This window comes from Rhinopithecus roxellana, chromosome 1 (genome assembly GCF_007565055.1).
Source record: "Rhinopithecus roxellana isolate Shanxi Qingling chromosome 1, ASM756505v1, whole genome shotgun sequence".
Classification (NCBI taxonomy): Eukaryota; Metazoa; Chordata; class Mammalia; order Primates; family Cercopithecidae; genus Rhinopithecus; species Rhinopithecus roxellana.
In genome coordinates, this window is record NC_044549.1 from 46728692 (window position 1) to 46747210 (window position 18519).

General features: G+C 44.0%; 1 protein-coding gene across 3 annotated transcripts; it reads left to right on the plus strand.

The window, feature by feature from the left end:
* The first annotated feature begins 856 nt into the window (after nt 1–856).
* Nucleotides 857–15235, plus strand: LOC104675904 (ropporin-1). 3 transcript variants are annotated; one of them, XM_010380562.2, is made up of 6 exons: nt 857–1077; nt 3781–3908; nt 7683–7800; nt 9121–9282; nt 14063–14238; nt 15026–15235. In XM_010380562.2, the coding sequence occupies exons 2-6, from the start codon at nt 3793–3795 to the stop codon at nt 15090–15092; spliced, it is 639 nt and encodes a 212-aa protein (XP_010378864.1). In that variant the 5' UTR covers nt 857–1077; nt 3781–3792; the 3' UTR covers nt 15093–15235. The 3 variants fall into 3 exon arrangements, with proteins under 3 accessions (XP_010378864.1, XP_030798246.1, XP_030798242.1); XM_030942386.1 differs by lacking the exon at nt 3781–3908; XM_030942382.1 differs by lacking the exon at nt 857–1077 and having other exon boundaries at nt 3696–3908.
* The last annotated feature ends 3284 nt before the right edge of the window (nt 15236–18519 follow it).

Sequence of the window (18519 nt, forward strand, 5' to 3'; positions counted from 1 at the left end):
CAAAACAAAACAAAACAAAAACAACAGTCTTGAAATCAGAAGACCTGGAGTCAGGCTGGGCGCTGGGCCCTACTGCCACCTGTTTGATCACAAGCAAAATTACTCGAAGCCTTGAGCCTGTTTTTTATTTCCAAAGCGAAGGTAGTACCCACCTTCAGAGTTTACTGTGAGACTTTGATGTCATCATGTTTGTAAAAGTGCCCTGGCACAGTGACCACATTCTACCCAGTAAACATTGTCTATCTTTCCCTGTGGTCCCCAGGCATCTCAGGCTCTGTTCCTATCCACTCCATCCCCCTTTCTTAGCATCATAAGGTCAAGAGTGAGGTATCTGGGACCATGCAACCCAGGTTCAAATCCTGACTCTATCACTTGCTGACATCTTGGACAAGTTTAACCTCTCTGGGCTGTTCTCTCATCTGTAAAAATGGGGATAACAACAGTACTTGCCTCATGGGGTGACAGTAAGGATGAAATGAGTACGTGTGTAATGCACTTAGAACAATTCCTGGCACCAAAAAACGCACTGTAAGAAGTGGTGTTACTATGATTCCCCAGGACTTCTCACCTGTCCACTTTCCACAAGCCGAAAGATCAAGTTCCACTTCCGCTCTCTCCCCTACAAAAGCGCACGGTCAATGGCTACACATTCCGCCCCACCCCCAACGCCCCCAGCCCGGGTTTCCTAAGGCCCCCAGCCCTGTCCTTAACCCTCCAGGCCATCTGGTCCTTCCACCAACAGCAAAGCCAAAAGCAGCTTTCAGCTTCCCCCAGCAGCGCCCTAGCGGGACCCTGGGAACCCGCCGCTGCAGGAGGGGCAGGGCGGCTCTGTGACGTCGCACCCGGCCCTACCCCGGGTGACCTGGCAGCGGAGCCCGCGCAGGGTTTGCCAGGCGAAGGCGGAGCGCTAACGTCTAACGCTAACGGCAGTCGTGCCCCACCGCTGCTGTCACCCCTGGCCGCTGCTGCCCTCCCCGCCGAGGTTCTACTGCTCTTCTTGAGAAGGGTGTGAGGCACTGTGTCTCTCCCCACACCTCTCGCCTGAGGCCAGACAGCCGGTTTGGGAGCGAGCCTGAGGTAGCCTGAGGTAGCCACCCCGAGGGGAAGTGGAGGGAGGGCAGGTCTCTGAGCGCCCCGAGGGCTGCACTGGTCTGAGCAAGGAGCCCTGCAGGACGCCACCTGGTTTCTGAGCCTCTCCTTGTTCACAGAGCAAGGGGAAGGCAAGATCTTCAAGAGAACGTGACTGTTGGGGATTATGGCTTTCTGGCCAATTTGTGTGCGTATTTTGTACCCAGAATACTATTATACGGTTTCTTACCCTGAGGACAGTGATAGGGAGACTCAAGAGTCTGGAATCAGAGCCCTCCACGGAGGAGCCACACCTCTGCTTTTTCATCAGCAACAGGGATATAAAAATAACTTTGGGAGAATTGTCAGGTGGACCAATGGGCATACGTAGCACTTCACAGACTATCACGCTTTCTTTTATACCTAGCACCTCATGGACTGCTATCATGCGTTCATTTTCACTAGTATCAATTGAACACTAAGTTCCAGGCACTGGGCTAGGCACTGGGATGGTGTGGTGAGCAAAAACTGACCAGTCCTGCCGTGGAGTTTACTGGGAGAGGCACACGTTACTCAAAGAATCACAGCAACGATAGGTAAGTGATGCTCTCAAAGGGTACGTGCAATGGAACTGACAGGGTGGTCAGGGAAGGTTGAGCAGACCTCCAAAGGAAGAATTAACCTGTTAAGAGGCGGAGAATGCATTCCAAACAAGAGTAACCACATCCCAAACCCACCACCTCCAATTCCAAACCCAAACAGGGATGTGCAGTTGCCTGTGCTTGGTTCCAAGCTGCTCACAGAAACCCTCTGAGATTCTGACCTGGAGCCTTTCATTCATGTAACTGGAGACTTTCATTTATGAAACGGAAGCCCTGTTTAGCCCATACCAATAAAACCAAATGACAGATTCCAGAAACAAGACTATAGTCTATGTTAAGACCAATATTCTTCAGCACTTGGCAGGTATATGTTGGGCTGCCATTTCACATTGGGAGGCATGTTTTGTTTGCTTTTTTGTGTTTTTAAAAAATTCCTTTTTTCCTCTCTACAGATTTAGTGGTTATATTACTGTTAAAACTTTTCTAATACTTTTCTAAGTCTAAAACCAATCATTATTTTATCATCCTTTTCCTCCAAATAAAAGAATATAAATAAAGTAAAAGGTCATGAAGTCCCACCAACCTAAGACCACTTTAGTTTCTTGTCTTGGAATTTCCCAGCCATGCTGGTGCTGGTGTACATTGAAAACTTAGAACTAGTCCGTGGCTACAAACTCCTGGGGGACGGTTTCTCTCCTGACTAGAAGCAGCAATGGAGACAGGTTTCTTTGTTGCTTACCCCCGCCTGTAGGCAGATATTTTCAGCCACACCTTCTCATGCTGAGGGTGGAGTCCCTGGGTGGGTCTCAAGTTTAGGTCAGAAGGGGAGTCCTTTAGTCCAGACATTTGCCTTTCGTGAGCCCAATCCTTGGTCTCTACCCACTCTGCCTGGCCATTTATCTCAAAGCTTCAAGTTCCTGCCATCTACATTTGCCCAGATGAGCCCTAGTATCTTCATTTGCCCAGCACTGCGGGTTCCACTTTGCTCACCTCATTGGCCACTGGAAGATTTTTCTCACTTCACTGCAAGCCCAGCAAGGCAATGTGAAAGGCTTGTACTGAGATTTGTCTGGCCTCTAGGTGTTTTGAAGAGGGACAGCTTTTTAGCATATCTAGTCTGTCCCTTTCTCTACTAAAAGCAGACAAAAATCTTTTGATCTGTTTATTTGTGGATGGAATTGTATACACTTTATGGATTTTCATGTTTGTTTCAATTTGTCCTGGAACTTTTTGAGAGAAAATGTACTAGTTTTCCACCTGACAATTAGAGTGGAAAAGAACATGCAGCTATAGAGACTCTCATCAAATGGCTGTTTAATGAATTAACCTAATGTTAATTCATAGAGGGTTCAGAGTAAATTTTGCTGCAATTCTTACCCAGCTAATAAGAGCTGGACGACATGCAAAGATGTTCATGATCTACTTTTGAGTAAATAAACTGTTTTGTATAATCTCATTTTAAAATTTTACAAACATATATATTTATACTGACAAATTCTGGAAGGAGACATCTAATATTTTGGGGTGATATCATTAGGGAATTTTTTGCTGACCTCCACTTTTTAAATAAACAGGGCTGTGTAATTTTTTTTTTTTTTTTTGAGACGGAGTCTCGCTCTGTCGCCCAGGCTGGAGTGCAGTGGCCGGATCTCAGCTCACTGCAAGCTCTGCCTCCCAGGTTTATGCCATTCTCCTGCCTCAGCCTCCCAAGTAGCTGGGACTACAGGCGCCCGCCACCTCGCCCGGCTAGTTTTTTTGTATTTTTTAGTAGAGACGGGGTTTCACCATGTTAGCCAGGATGATCTCGATCTCCTGACCTCGTGATCCGCCCGTCTCGGCCTCCCAAAGTGCTGGGATTACAGGCTTGAGCCACCGCGCCCGGCCAGGGCTGTGTAATTTTTATGTAAAGGACATAACTATTTACAACAAAAAGTAGGGGTTAGCAGATGGCTTTCTAACCTTGGCGTTGTGTAACCATAGAATGCATTTGTCTTGCGGAGTCTCCAAAATTGAGAGTGTCAAACAGAGGCTGGGTGACCTCCTGTCCAGGATTGCTCTCATCTTATGAGTCCAAGTTTTCATCTTATGTATTTTTTTCTCCTGAGAATAGGCCAACCAATCAATGGCTCAGACAGATAAGCCAACATGCATCCCGCCGGAGCTGCCGAAGATGCTGAAGGAGTTTGCCAAAGCCGCCATTCGGGCGCAGCCGCAGGACCTCATCCAGTGGGGGACCGAGTATGTGCTCCTTTATCGCCTTCACCTCTTGGAGGACGGGCGGGGAGAGAGGGTCCTGGAAAACCGCAGAGGTTGTCATGGCTGCAGTCAGGCGGTCGGGACTAACTGGCATCGTCTTTGTTTTAGCTCTTGCATTGCTTTGATGCTTTAAAATCCACACATAAATATTACATCTAGTCGGGCGAGGATGGAATGCCTCCCCTAAGCGAGCCAGATTGAGCAGTAGGACGCCAGGTCAATAGACCGTGTCCTAGGGCAAGCAGCAAGAGTTAAGTGACCGCGTCACACCAGCGTATGCACACCCACCTCCTCCCTGCACTCCTTTTCCCAGTCTGGGTGGAAAGAAGGGCTGGGAATCTCCGAAGCCTCATCTGCCTTTTTTCGTTCTCCTGTCTCACCACTAGATGGCAGCAGTGCAGCCGGGGGAGGTACGCGGCAGCCCTAGGTGGATGGGGTGGGACCAGTCCAGCTAGTTCATCCCTTTAAGGAGACACTTCCTCCCCTGTGTTAAAACTCTTACTTGGACCCAACCAAAGACGCTTTGTATCTTGTCTTTGAGGAAATTATTGTTATTTTCTTTAGTGTTTCTCTGAACTGATTTGTTCTGCCAACATAAAGATGTCTGCACAGTACCCATTGCATTCTGGAGAAAGGCCAAGCAGAGTGATGGGGTCTTCAGGCATGGCTGAAAACAGTGTGCCTCAAACACGCGGGCCTTCTTTCAGGAGAGACCTCCAGAGGCTGCTCAGTAGATGGAGCTTACACAACAATCGCTGCGGGCCTGGACTGAAGCAGCTTTGCACAGAAAGCCTCTCAGCTATGAAATTACTCCTTAGACAAACTTACCTGCTTGAAACTGGGGAACCAGGACTTGAGACAGGAGCTGGAAGATAACTAGACCTCTCGGAACATTTTCAGGCTATTTTTACTGTTTTATGATTCCCTGCTTAGGAGGGTTTCAGTAGGAAGGGGAGAGTGAGAGAGACCGTTGAGAGAAAGCCAGTGAGTTGGGGAAGGGAAGATGTCCTCAGCCTGAGGTTGTGAGTGGGTGTACTGCGCAGATGGTGTGGAGAGTGTGGACACCTTTGAGAAGACACAAAATGTCATCTAAGAGGGGCCTTTCGGATTCTCTGGGCCAGTGCTGTGCTCCCAGGCTGGATTAGGATGCAGCTTTTACAACTGGAAGGAAAATAGGCCAGGGGTGCTCATAAAAAGAAACATAAATGGCAGTTGCTTTGCCTAGTAATGAGCCCTGTTTAGTTTTCCACTCTAAATTTTATATATTGCCTCTAAGATTGAACTTTAGCATCAGAAGACTAATTTATTTTGGCATAGTCAGATAGACAGACTTTATCTTATACGTTAGTTTCAAACCCATTTTATTGTCCTTGTGCTGCTGTTTTATAAGCAAAATGACATTGCTTAGTATTGTCCCCGACATTTATGGAAGAAGGCATTCACTATTGTAGCCTGCTCGCTCTCATATTGTATCACGTACTATAATTTTTTAGACATCCATGAAAACTTAGTTTATAGTTTAACCACAATGAAAAAGGAGGGTATGACCTAAGAGCCCCCTCCTTTCTATCCAGACGTGAAAAGCACCGCTCAGATGGTTGTATGTGACTTACTTAAAACCTGTACCATTTTAGAGAATAAAACTCTACGAAGTATTTCCAAGACAAAATACATATTTAATCCATTGCAAGTAAGAATTTCCCTACATATATGTTGTCAACGAAGAAACCTCTTACCAGGCATCGGCAGGACATATACTTATTTGTCCTCTGGTAGGCATGTGTTACAACACAAATTTGCAATCTATGTGTATAACCATGGACCTGATCACTTGCAAATGAAGCTCAATAACCCAAAGAACGAAATCCATGATTACAGCTTTATTTCCATGTTGTCTAACCAATTCCACGAGAAGTCCAGAGATGTTGGTGCTGAGTGTTACTCTACCTGGGCAGCACTTCTGTAGAATGAGGTGCTGTGTGTCTCTGTCCCTCCCATTTATACCACCCAAGTCTAGTTATAAAGCCTGAGGCCACACCCCGCTCCTGTTGTCACATTGCACCCACACCCCGCCCACCCCAACACTGATCTGTGTGCAGAGATTTCTCATGCACGTTGTTAAATGTGGCCTTAACGTATTTCTTCTGCCCTTCCTGCTGATGACCTCCAAGGGGTGACTGGCAGTTACTGCTTTAGTCCATGTAGCTTTAGCTCTGCCTTGCTATGTGGCTCAGAGACAGGCAATGGTTAGCCCATCATTGTATGGCTTGACCCTAAAATGGACTTTTACTAAATTCCCTCTATATTTATTTACATACTACCTGGATCTGGAGGAAGTAATGGAGGGAAAAAAGCAGGGAGGGACAGAAATTTGTGGCTCATGGATCGTCAATAACCAGCCTTTGATGGAGACAGACGCTACCATACAGCATTGGTGACCCACATGTCAGCGGCTCATGTCCGTTCCCTGCTGCAGGCAGCCTCTTTTCATCTTATACCAATCCTGAAACAGAACTCAGTACTTGTTCCACAATGCCCCAAAACAAAGTCCACTCCACAAAATATTGAGGAGCAGGCAGACTTTACTAAAAATTTTGAGGGAAGATGGAGAAAGTTTTATTTCAAAGTCACCATATAACTTCAGATTATCTCAAACCTTCTTTGGCTTGTCTTCTCTACTGAGCCTTGCACGGTGCCCTGACAACCCTCTCTCCCTTCTCTCTTAAAGCCCCAAGCCTCACTACCTCCGGCCAGAAACCCTTCCTGATTCACCCCTAGGATACTTCCATCTCTTCCCCTTCCCTCCTTTTTTGTTTCTTCAGAGATGGGGGTCTCACTCTGTCACCCAGTCTGGAGTGTGGTGGCACAATTATAGTTCACTGCAGCCTCAAACTCCTGGGCTCAAGTGCTCTTCCAGCCTTAGCTCTGGAGTCGCCGGATTACAGGCCCTAGTCACCATTCCTGTGCTGTCTTCCCCTTTTTTACATACATTACTTTTTAGTTCTCTTCCAAATTCTCTTCCCAAGATTATATATACATATGTAATACATATATGCACATAATACATATGTATACAAGATTATATATACCTATGTAATATATATCTGCATGTATAAAACATTCAGAGATGAAAAAAAAAACCTGAACCCGATATGCTCCAGGGAATTGCATACCCAAATTTTTCTTGGTTCTTCCTCATCCTTAGAGAAGAACAAAGCTTTGTATTCTTTTTTTTTTTTTTTTTTTTTTTTGAGGCGGAGTCTCACTCTGTCGCCCGGACTGGAGTGCAGTGGCCAGATCTCAGCTCACTGCAAGCTCCGCCTCCCGGGTTTACGCCATTCTCCTGCCTCAGCCTCCCGAGTAGCTGGGACTACAGGCGCCCGCCACCTCGCCCAGCTAGTTTTTGTATTTTTAGTAGAGACGGGGTTTCACCGTGTTAGCCAGGATGGTCTCGATCTCCTGACCTCGTGATCCGCCCGTCTCGGCCTCCCAAAGTGCTGGGATGACAGGCTTGAGCCACCGCGCCCGGCCAAGCTTTGTATTCTCTAAGCATTCTCTGCGCCCTAAGTGGAGAGCAACACATTCAGGCTTTTCCCATATGTAAGTGAACTAAACACAATGACACATAAAAGCCACTTAACAAAGATTCCTTTCTCTACCTACTTCCCTCAGAAAAAGGGGGAAGGACTGCTAGAACAGCCGGAGGCCACTGGATATAGGATGCTCCTCCTACTCTCTTGACTTTTTTTCTTGTAGTTATTTTGAGGCCCTGTCCCGTGGAGAGACGCCTCCGGTGAGAGAGCAGTCTGAGCAAGCTGCTTTGTGTAACTGGACAGAGCTAACACCTGAGCTGTTAAAGGTCCTGCATTCTCAGGTAAGGGCCCTGCTGCAGCATTGAGGGGAATGTAGCACAGTGTTGAGGCTGGGTGGGTACAGATGAAAGCCCTCTCTTCTCCTGCCAGTCAGCTGACCACTTAGCACCACCCTAAAATACACTAAACCGTGGACTGAAAGTAAACCTTCCCTTGGGGAAATGGGAATAATTTTGAAATAGGCTGTAGGCTGAGTCATTGGTGGGGTCATCCCAGGTTTCCTTGAAGCTGGCAGAATGTACAGGGGTTCAATGCAATGCTAATCTCATCTCTCCAGAAAAGTGCAGGCCTTCAGTCACTCGACAGTGTCTCCCTTACTGATCAAGACCATAATATGATGCCAATCACAGTTTGGGGAAGGGCATATTTCAGCTCCCCAGCTATCCCAGGTCCAGACATAGCTTTTAGCTTTTAGGGAGAGGCTGTGAGCCTCTTCACAGCCACATCATCCTGGCAGCTGCCTGGTGAATGGATGCATGAGGAGGGTCCAGCTTGAGAAAGTTTGTGGTTTGGCCAATTCCCAGGAAATACGGTTGAGCACCACCATACCCTGCTTTATGATCCAGGACAGAGAGGTTAGGGGTGATTTAGGACTGGTGTGGCTAACTACCTTGGTCCCAGAGGCTTAGCATTTCACTAGAATCAGAGGGTCAGGAAAGGTGGTGGAGCACTTCATCAGGGGCATCTGTGCTCTTGTTGCATTGGTGGCCAACAACCAGTCACCTTCCCTTCTTTTATCCACCAAGTACCTTGTGCAGTGAACGTGACAGAGCTCTAAAGTACCTGGGATCAAGCAACATTAGGTGTCCAGACCAAATCCCCATGGGTCAACCACATACTCCATATCATTTCAGGGAAAGCATGAGGGATGCACTTGAGGTCTAGAGCTAAGAACTCAGTGTAATCCGGAAGAAAGAGAACTATGTCTTGTTCTAATTTTAACATTAATTAGTGGTCTGAGGTAAGCCATCTACCCCCTGGTTTTGTTTTCAGGCTGTTCTGTCATATAAGGAACACAAAAATTTAGGAATACAATAGCAGATAAAAGCATCACCAGAAATTAAAATGTAATATAAATGTATATCTTTTGCATAATTCTGACACCTAAAGTTTAGCAATTAATAAATTATATTTCAGCATGCTCTTCACTAGGATTTGCGAAGATAACTGCCACACAGAGCCATCTTGTACCTTCCTAACACCCCTCCCGCCCCTTGCCATGTGCTGGGAGATGTGGACCTGGCCTGGGAGCGGGTTGTTTCTCAGGGCCTTGTCTCAACTTCTCCCACATCTCTGTGTTGTGTCTGTCCCCTGCCCTGCAGGTTGCTGGGAGACTGATCGTCCATGCAGAGGAGCTGGCCCAGATGTGGAAAGTGGTGAATCTTCCAACAGATCTGTTTAATAGTGTGATGAATGTGGGTCGCTTCACAGAGGAGATCGAGTGGCTGAAGTTTTTAGCCCTTGCTTGCAGCGCTCTGGGAGTTGTAAGTTAGCTTGACTGTTTTTTGTTCCTGAGGGGGCAATCTCCCTCCGGGCCTGGAAGGGCAGTGGATCTATACACGTGGTCAACTCTCCAGGGCTGATGATAAACATGCCTCTTCTCGCCTTGTCCTTCTCCTCTCTAAAGCAAAGTCTTTTCTGTGCTCGTCAGGCAGAAGCAGGGGCTGGGAGGGGCAGAGGGAGACACCATCGTCAGGCTCTGGGGAGAGCTGACTACAGTGTAGTTCTTGGATTATTTATGAATATTGCCCTCAGACTTATTTTCACTCCACTCCCTCCATTCACATTCCCAGAGACAGCCAAGAGCCGGCTGCAGAAAAAGACTTCCAGACACCTAGAATATATATCAATAGACACTTTTTAAAGGGGGTACAATCTTACAGAAAACTATGTAATAAACAGAATTGGATGAAAAACTCAGACACAAGAAAGCAAAAAAAAAAAAAAAAAAAAAAAAAAAAAAAAAAAAAAAAAGAGAGAGAGAGAGAGAGAGATGAGGCTATTTCTGAATTTAGTCATGACACCTCCAGGGATGCAGGATGTTCATACAGATTTATGCCTTTTCCAAATTTGACTTGTTTGATATTGGAAAAGCAATTGTACTGTTTTGAAGCCAAAGATGCTGAAATCAGTTTATATGTATAGATATCTAAAGCTTGGGTATCTTATATGTGGACTTACATTGTTAAACATTGTTAAAATAACTTAAAATGAATCAAAAACATGGTTTTTTGAAAGAATCCCTGAGATACACACAAGTTTGAAAATTACAGCATTTATATGGGAAAAATGTATCTTTAAAATTTTATCTGCAGTTAATTATGATCTTGTTGGTCTACCCCACCCACAAAGGGTCAAATAATAAATAAATTCAATCCAATCCTGAAATTTTAGTCTGATGCAGTAACTGAAACAGCCTAACGGTAAATTTCCCAGTATCTCAGGTTTTTCTCACCACGCTCTCTTCTCCAAGATGGCAGTTGAATTTAGATGGAAAGAGGTGACTCTAGGACCACAGAGCAGTCATTTTCCACATCCCTCAGTCTTCTCTGGCATCTCTGGTCTCCATGGCAATGCCTGTCTGTCTGGTCGCTAGCTGCTTGCAGCTTACGTTTTTGCTCTCGTCTCTCCCAGACTGGTGAAAGGCTAACGATGCCTCCCTGACCAACTCATTTCAGTTCTCAATGGGGTTGAGGGCCTCTTTGAGTCTTTGCCAGGATGTCCTATCTGCTCCCTGGCTCTGGTGGTCTACTTCACAGCCCCTCACCAGTGTGTGATGTGTCTGAGCCCTTCCCTTATCCCCATACCTCAGAGTAACAAAGAGTGACTTTGGAAAGTCAAATTCCAACCCTCCCTCTGCTTAGCCCACTGTGTAGATGCTAAGTTTCCTCTGATGTACCTGCCTCCCAAACTGGAGAGGGGAAACCATGAGGTGAACTGGATCTTTCTACTTCCTTTCTAAAACAAGGAGGTGGGATTCAGTGTTCCATGAGGTTCATCTACCTCTGACATCCTGTGATTCTGTCCCCACTTCTCTGCTTCCTCTGAGACACTCTCAGGCCTATCTCTGAATAACAGTGAGCTCCTCCAATTCTAAGAGGCCTTGACATATCTGACTTTGTTCCGCATCATCCCCATGTCAAAGAGCCCCTAGAGGTAAAGTCAGCCTGGAGGTTAAGTCTGTAAATAAGGGGTACCCTATGAAACCAGCAATCAATACCCTTATATTCATTTCTATCATGCTGGACTGTTTCTGGAATCTTAAATGTGGGGCTGTTCAGTGATACAGTGTGAATGCTTGTGTCCTCCCCAAATTCATAAATTGAAATCTCAACTTCCAAGATGATGACCTTAAAAGTAGGGCCTCTGGGAGTTGATTGGGTCACGAGGGTGGAGCCCTCATGAATGGGATCAGTGCCCTTATAAAAGTTGCCCCCTCCACCAAGTGAGGACACATAGAACGCATCATTCATGAGGAACAGGCCCTCACCAGAGAGAAAATCTGCTGACCCCTTGGTCTTGGACTTCCCAGACTCCAAAACTGTCAGCAATAAATTTATGTTGTTTATAAATTACCCAGTCTAAGGTATTTTGTTATAGCTGAGACTAAGTCAGGGGTCACCATCTGGTGGAGACCTTGCATCCTAGTTAATTCATATATCCTCAGAGGCAAGCCCAGAATTTCTCTTTCCTTTGCCAATTCAACAGCAAGACACGATCTCTATGCCATTCAGAAAAGCCAGTTTGTTCCTTGTAGAAGAGTCAAGTAACAGGAATTTTTACTCCAGTAGGTAATGGGTACATTTACTCTATCTTGAGCTCTCTGTGTCTAATACACATTATTCAGAATGTGATGGCATTCAGACCTGCATTCCTCCTCCCTTCAGCACTCCTTCTTCTGGACTGGCCTATGCCACCTCCTGTTCCACTGAACTGATTATTAAAAAAGTAAGAGATCACATATGTAGAAAATAATCATGTTCACTGGAAAGAATGACTTTTTTTAAAGCAAATAATTCACATTTCAAGGCTTTCACCTCTGACTTTGAAAATGAAGCTTGCAAGATGTTTAAAGACTACCTCTGTGAAATGGATCCCCCAAAAAATATTGTGCAAGAGAATGAAGATCTGTTTACTTTAGATTTATGTCAGTTTACCAAATAGCTCTAGTACAAAGAGTTATTTATCCACTCATCCATTTATTAAATCTTTAAAAATATTTTAAAATCTTACGAGGTAATAGAATTTGAAGGTTTGTTGTTTGAATAATCAATAAAAGATGATGTTTAGGGTTGAAAGCCCCTATGTTAGTTTGTTAGGGCTGCCATGACTTGGTGGCTTGAACAACAGAAATTTGTTGTCTCTCAGTTCTGGAGGGCAGAGGTTCTGGGAACAAGCTCTCAGCAGGATTGCTTTCTTCTGAGGCATTTCCCCTTGGCTTAAAAATGGCCAGCTTCTCGAAGGGTGCCCACATGGCTGACTCTCTCTTTATGTCCTAACTCCTGTTCTTATAAAGACACCCTACTGACTTCATTTTAACTTATCTTTTTAAAGGTCGTATGTTCAAATACAATCGCATTCTCCAGTTCTGGGGTTAAGGCTTCGACATATGAATTTTCGGGGGAACAATTCAGCCCATACCAGCACCCCATGGGAGAGGGCAACAGAACAAAGCATTAGGGGTGCAGAGGGTTGTTTTTGTTTGTTTGTTTTTTTACAGAAATGGATGAGCTGTGGGTGGAAATTATAAAGTTCAGAGTGTGCTTGCAAATCTACCCCAAACCATTCTCCCACTCACATGCATGACTTACCATCCTCCCAGACAGCCTCGTGTATACTAGTTAGCCCATGCCTGCCATCCCACCCACTCTGAATTAAGTGGAAGTGCCTAGAAGATGCAGTGTTTCACAGCGATTTCCATGAGAGGACCCCCAGAGGCAGGGGAGAGGAAAGGAAGGTGGCCTGCCTCAAACTCAATTTTTCTTGACATCGTGTGGTTTATCAAAAATTTTGTTTCATAAAATAACAATGCTTATTAAATGTAAAGAAACAAATTTTAAATATTACCTCAATTAAAATTAATAATTATTACAAATTATGTTTAAATTACTTGCCATCAAGTCAAACTATCACTCAAGGAAGAGTTTATTCACAACCTCAGTACCTCAGTACCTCCTGACATAGATTACACTCCTGGATAACACACACCCTAGTACCTCCTGACATAGATTACACTCCTGGGTAACACACACCACAGTTAGAGAAGCCCCATCTAGGCAATCATTCTGTTCTGGGAGAGGATGAGAGGAGAACAGCAAACATCAACTGCTAAGGCAGGACAAGTCTCCGCTACTAATCATGTGGGAAGATACAGCAGCTGCTTTTTCACTCACCCTAAGCCACCACTCAGGACTGATCTTTCACTGATCCCTGGAAGGGTGTGTCAGGATGATCTGTACATCATCAGTTTCAGTAAACCACCAAGATCTGTATGCTGACCTTCATTTCACAACTCTTTCGCTTGTATCATTTATTCAAAGGGTGGGTTTATTTAACGACATGAGATTAGTTCTGAGCATGCTCCTTTAATGTTCAAGCTTCACTGTAAGGAGGGTTTGCTTCTGTACTAACCCTTCTATTAAAATTCCTGGCACTCATTGTCAACCAATATTTCCCCAGCAATATAAGGGTTAGTATTACATAATATTAAATAAAGCACTAGGTGATTCTATTTAGATGGGCCCAGATGCTTTAGAGGAACATTTAGCTTGATGTTCAAAACCATTTTTCCAGTATCTTCTTGGGACTCTATTTTCCTGGGGAAATTACCCTTCTCTTACCTTCTCTACTGTGTCTTGCTGGAGTATATAGGCTAGACCATTTATCTCAGCCCTTTAGAGATATGATTGGAGGGTAATAAGAAATAATTCTAATTATATAGAATGCAAATCAACTTCCCCCCTTTAGTGAGGTTATTCAGACTAAAGTAACAAATATCTTAAAAGTATTTAGGAATTTATAAATTTAATTCCTTGAGTAGTCTTCCAACAAAGAAAGAAAAAAATAAAGATACCCAATACTTAATATTTTTTAGAATGAATTAGTGACATTTGAATGTAAAAATTTCAAGCTTTCTAGAATCTTAAATTGTTCCCACTTCATTTTATAAGAGGAATATTTTTGTTTTCTTTCTTGTATCTCAACGGATCTCAGGAATACTGCCTGGAAGAGTAACTTTCTCCTCATTTTATCTAACTTTTATAGACTATTACCAAAACTCTCAAGATAGTGTGTGAGGTCTTATCACGTGACCATAATGGTGGGTTGCCCCGGATCCCGTTCAGCACCTTCCAGTTTCTCTACACGTATATTGCCGAAGTGGATGGAGAGATCTCTGCATCACATGTCAGCAGGATGCTAAACTACATAGAACAGGAAGTGTAAGTTAACTTTTACCCATTGGAGGTGAAAGAATACCAGGAAAACAAATCTATGGGGCCAAGACAGAGGGAGATTATTGTATTATGCTGCTCTGGGAACAGAAAAGTGAGGACATGAAATATGGATCTGAAAGAAAAGGGGAAAGGGAAGGAGAAGAGGAAGGAAAAGAATGATATAGGACAACAATTCTTTGAGTCCTGAGACTAGCAGTAGCGGCAGCAGCAGCACCTGAGAACATGTTAGAAATGCAGAATCTCAGGCTATACCCTGGACCTATGGAATCATAAACTCTAGGGGTGGAGCCCAGGAATCTGTGTCTTTATAAGCCCCCCAGTAACTCTGACTCACACATAGCTATGACCAGTGGAACCGAAGTGGAGGAGGAGGAGGAGAGGAGGGAGTCAAGGGTTAAGAGGAAAAGAGGGCCGGGCATGGTGGCTCACACCTGTAATCCTAGAGTGGGTGAATGGCTTGAACTAAGGAGTTCAAGACCAGCCTGGGCAATATGGTGAAACCCCATCTTTACTAAAAATACAAAAAGTAGCTGGGCATGGTGGTGTGTGTCTGTATCAGTTAATTGGGAGGATGGCTTGAGGTTGCAGTGAGCTGAGATTGCATCACTTACTCCAGCGTGGACGACAGAGCCAGACCTTGTCTCAGAAAAACAAAGTTAAGAGAAAAAGGAGCAACAGCAGAATTAATGTGAAATGAGAAAGTTGTTTGTATATTTTCTTTCTTAAATTAACTGTCAGTGAACTAACTGCAGATATACCTTTTTCCAAACAGAATTGGGCCTGATGGTTTAATCACGGTGAATGACTTTACCCAAAACCCCAGGGTTCGGCTGGAGTAACAGCACAATTTTGGCAATTTTAAAGGAAGATACAGAGATGATTGTACTTCAGAATGACTGAAACCCATATACCACCCAAAATCAATTTTCTTGTACAACTGGTACACACTATTAATAAACAATTAAACATGTGAAATCAGAAATGTGTGGAATTAAGATGTGAAATTGTTGGAACAAAACACCTTCATTACCAGGAGATTAGTATTCTTCCCACGTGGACACTGAGTAAAAGTGGCTGACAAAGCATGGATAGAAAATGCATCTCCAATCAAAGCCAGACTGTCAGACGTTAAAAAGTAGTACGTTAACCAGACACAGTGTTGTTGTTCTGTGATTGTTAGGCATAATTTAGATGAGTGCCTTTTATATGGTCAATTGAAGTTTTTACCAGTTTATCTCTCCATTTGTTGGTACTGTGCTAGTCATTCATTCATCCTCTCACTCATCAATATTTATTGAGGTTAGCTATGTGCCAGGTATAGGGTTGCCAGAAAAAACACAGGACACCCAGTTAAATTTGAATTTCAGACAAACAACAAATGTTCCGTTTTGGTTTTTGCTAAACCTGGCAACATTCCAGGAAGTATGCTGGCTTCTGAGCAGATGCAAATAACATCTAAATTCTGCCTTCAAGGAGCTCACAGTCTAACACTAAGACCTGAACATAAATCACTTTCATGCAAATGGCCTTGAGAAGAACTAACAGTATTCCAGAAAGTGTCAATGTCAACGGATTTTTCTGAAACCATACACAGATGTCATAGAACCCACTAGAGAAATCCAGAATGCCCAAGGCTCAGGATTATCCAGGATTAGCCCTTTGAGCTTGGTCTGGAGGTTTAGTCCCTCTAGTATCATGGATACACAACTTTGCTTGTCTGTCCAGTCTTTCATAATTCAGCACATTGGACCAATGACTTTGCCAATTGGCTCACCTCTGAAGTGTGAAAGTCTCTGTTCAGGTTTGACCATGTTCCAGTTTATAGGAAATGACCAAAGTTGAAAACCATACCTAGACAGGCACTGAGGATATATACAAGGCATCATAGGTTTGGAGTCAGACAGATCTGGATTCAAATTCTTTCTCACCAGTGACATCGAACAACTTAATTTATCTAAGATTGTTTCTCAGAGATAATGACACTGACTTCATAAGGTCATATTGTAAGGAAAAATTTGAGAATTTATAAAGCACCGTACACAGTGGCTTACACATGGTAAGTGCTTAACAAATGTTGGCTATTATCATTAATACAATATTTGTAATCATTAATACAGTATTTGTAATATTGTTAATACAGCATAGCCCAGGTAGAGGGCAAAGCACAAAGCTGTTTTCCATCCTTGGGGTGACTGCAGAAGCAGGTTGATTTGGCAGATGTGCTGTAGGTACTGTGTCCCTAGTGAGCAGCTGTGGCATAGCAATATCAATAGCTTAGAGCAAGCATTGCCCCAGTGAACCAGGGCAGGAGAGGAGGAAGATGGTGCACACCAAGTGGTGGCTCAAAAGATGAGCAACTGGCAGTGCAACAATGGTATTGGGGATACTGCTCTGAACAAGATGAGGTCCCTGCTTTTATAGAGATTAAATTCTACTTAGGAAGACAGACATTACATAACCAAACACAAGTTTATAATTGTGAGAAACGATGCTACTACAGAGTAGCACGGGGCACACAGCTAGTGTGCAGGGGCAGGATAGACAGGCTTTCGTGAGGAAGTAATTTGAGAGCAAGTTCGGAAGCCACAGGCAACTCAGAAAGGTGTATCTGCAGCCCACATGTCTTTGCCAAGCTCCAGACTCAACTATTCAGTAGCTAACTTGACATCTTTCTTGGATGACTCCAAAGTACTCTCTAACAAATCCAAAAATGATTTTCCTGGTTTGCATTTTTTTCATAATAAAATGTTGGAGAGAAATGAGTTCATAAGCTTCCTTCCTAAATGTGGATCTCTCCCACCACCCGCCAAGATACAAAACCCAGAAACCAGGGTCAACAAATACCTCCCCACTGCCTTACTTTCCAACTCTGTCAGCAAGTGCTCTCCATTTTACCTCCTATGCATCTCTCAAATATGTCCTCTTCACCTTCCCTCACCACCACCTGCCTTAGGTTCCCTCATCCCCTCCCAGCTACCAATATATTTCATCTGGACTTCCTATCAATCTGGTCCTCAGAGGAAATAGAAGACAATCTAGAGTTTTGAAGATAATTAAAAGGTTTAAAGAATGGAGAAGGAAAACAACAAGGGGGTTGAGGCACCCAGGGACTAGCAAACCATTATCACCCCTAAGACTGAAGGGACAAAGGGAAGGACATGTTTTATTACAGTGTGAGAGGACTGGAGCTGCAGGGGCTCCCCTGATGATGCAGAGGGCCAGTGCATCAGCCATATGGTGCTGAGATAGGAGGAATATCCTATTCTCTCCCTCTTCTATTGACTAAACAGAACCTGAAGCTGGAGGGCATGTCTGAGTGATGTCAGTCCCTGGGGCACGGAGAAGGGCAGAGAGTGGATGCAGGAGGAGAGAATTTGCTCACACCCATGCTTGCCTTTCCCCCAAGCACTCTCTCTATGCTAGGAATCAGCAAACTTCTGTAAAGGCCCAGCTAGTAAATATTTTAGGCTTGGCAGGCTAGACGGTCTCTATCACAAATACTCTACTTTGGCAGTTGTAGCACAGATAATGTGTAAACACATTAGTGTGACTGTGTTCCAATAAAACTTTATAACAGATGATTTTCAGGTAACTTTTCACATCACAAAATATTATTCTTTTGACTTAAAAAAAAAAAACTACTTGAAAATGTAAAAACTGTTCTCAGGCTGTATCCAAGAATGGCAGACTGAATTTAGCCAGGGACTGTAGATTTTGGATTCCTGCTCTACACTACAGCCACGGGTCTTTGTAAAACCCCAGTCAGTTCACTGTGCCCCCTGCCTGAACTTTTACATATTCCCAATGGCCTTAGGATAATAAGCTAAATCGTGTAGCCTATGAGGACTGCATAGTCTGGCCCTACATACACTTCCATCCACACTTCAGCAGCAAGAGCCTCTCTGGGTTTCTCTTTCTCAACATCATGCTGTCTCCACATCTTTAGAATATTCTGCTCTCCACTCTCTATCTAGTTCATTTGCAGATCTCAGTTCACTGCAACATTATTTATAATAGCAAATAACAAAATGAAAAAGGGGGTGGGGGCATAACATTCCCAACACTAGGGAAATGAATCATGGAACACCAGGCAGCCATTTTATAACTGTAGATTAATGAGAAACAATGTTGATGAGATATTAAAACACTCAAGTTACAGTAATACCTATTATTTCATATTGTTGTAATACATTTATAAATATATACGTAGGTGGAAAAAATCTTGAAGGGAATGCACCAAGCTGTTCAGAGTGATAACTCATGGGC